This window comes from Penaeus monodon, chromosome 29, assembly GCF_015228065.2.
Source record: "Penaeus monodon isolate SGIC_2016 chromosome 29, NSTDA_Pmon_1, whole genome shotgun sequence".
Taxonomy (NCBI): Eukaryota; Metazoa; Arthropoda; class Malacostraca; order Decapoda; family Penaeidae; genus Penaeus; species Penaeus monodon.
The window spans coordinates 20,814,008-20,815,083 of NC_051414.1; the positions used below are offsets into that span (position 1 = coordinate 20,814,008).

The 1,076-nt window shown below is 37.4% G+C and overlaps 1 protein-coding gene across 2 annotated transcripts in view; it reads left to right on the forward strand.

Moving 5' to 3' along the window:
• The window catches only part of LOC119592008 (probable C-mannosyltransferase DPY19L3), an 11,456-nt gene that overhangs the window by 4,378 nt on the left and 6,002 nt on the right, over positions 1-1,076 (forward strand). For both annotated transcript variants that reach the window (XM_037940783.1, XM_037940782.1), the window contains exons 4-6: positions 300-449; positions 658-747; positions 883-989. In XM_037940783.1, the coding sequence (XP_037796711.1) occupies positions 300-449; positions 658-747; positions 883-989 (347 nt within the window). The remainder of the gene's footprint in view (positions 1-299; positions 450-657; positions 748-882; positions 990-1,076) is intronic.

Here is a 1,076-nt window from a genome sequence, read left to right on the forward strand (position 1 = left end):
CAGGTTGTATATATTGTGAAAGTAGAAAATGAATAAGATAAAGGTAGTTTTATGATGTATTGAATTTACAGTTATGTAGCACCTCATTCTCTCAGCAATCAGGTGTGAAAGACACCTTATCATTTTTCCCTCTCTGTTTCCTCCCTTATCTTATCTGTCAAGCCAAAAGCATTGCTCTGTTTGGGTCGATAATCCTCAGTACTCTAGGGGAAAGATCCAGAATGGGTGAGGAAGAAAGTGAAATTTACCCAACATTTTTCATGGATGAAAAATTGAGATCTCAAATGATTTTGGTGCAGATTGAGGAGGAACTGTCAGCTATGTTCAATCTCCTGTGGAAGATCTTGTCTGGGACAATGGGCCTGATTGCCATTTTTGTCATCGTTACAAAGTATCCAGTTTATCTGCACACCCTTCATGAAAATCAGCTGTGGTTTTCTAACATCAAGGTATATTGGGGTGGATGCCCCTTGAAGCTCTTTCTTTTGTAGTCTCTTTTATGCCTTTCAAATGTGTTTGTGGATAATGCAGTATAGTGATTTTTTGGTCAGCAAAATTAGCTATAACTGAATAGATTAATGCTTCAAAAAAGCTCACTGTAATCTTTTAGTAGGCAACAGCTGTAGAATGAAATAGCTGTGTTTTTTCTGATTTCAGGAAGTGGAGAGAGAGATATCCTTCCGCACAGAGCAAGGGCTCTATTATTCATACTACAAGCAGATATTAGATGCCCCAACACTAGCTCTGGTAATTTTGGAGGTGTTCTTACATAAATTCTACCCTTTATTGAGATGAAACTCTGTCAGCTCCTCTTGTTCAGTTATTTGGAGAACAAACTTCGCCTTTTATTTATAGACTTTATACAGGATTATTATATTTCAGGGATATGACCAACTAAAGGTAGACAACAGGACAGAAAATGGTCGCACAATCAACATTTTCCACAGGTTTAATATTTTGCCTGAGGTTGTTCTCAGTGCTGTTCATAGGTAAGCTTAAATATGTTGGGTGTGGATAACACATGATATAAATGCATAAATGCTCTGCCTTCCCCCTATCTCTCTCTATTATTTTGT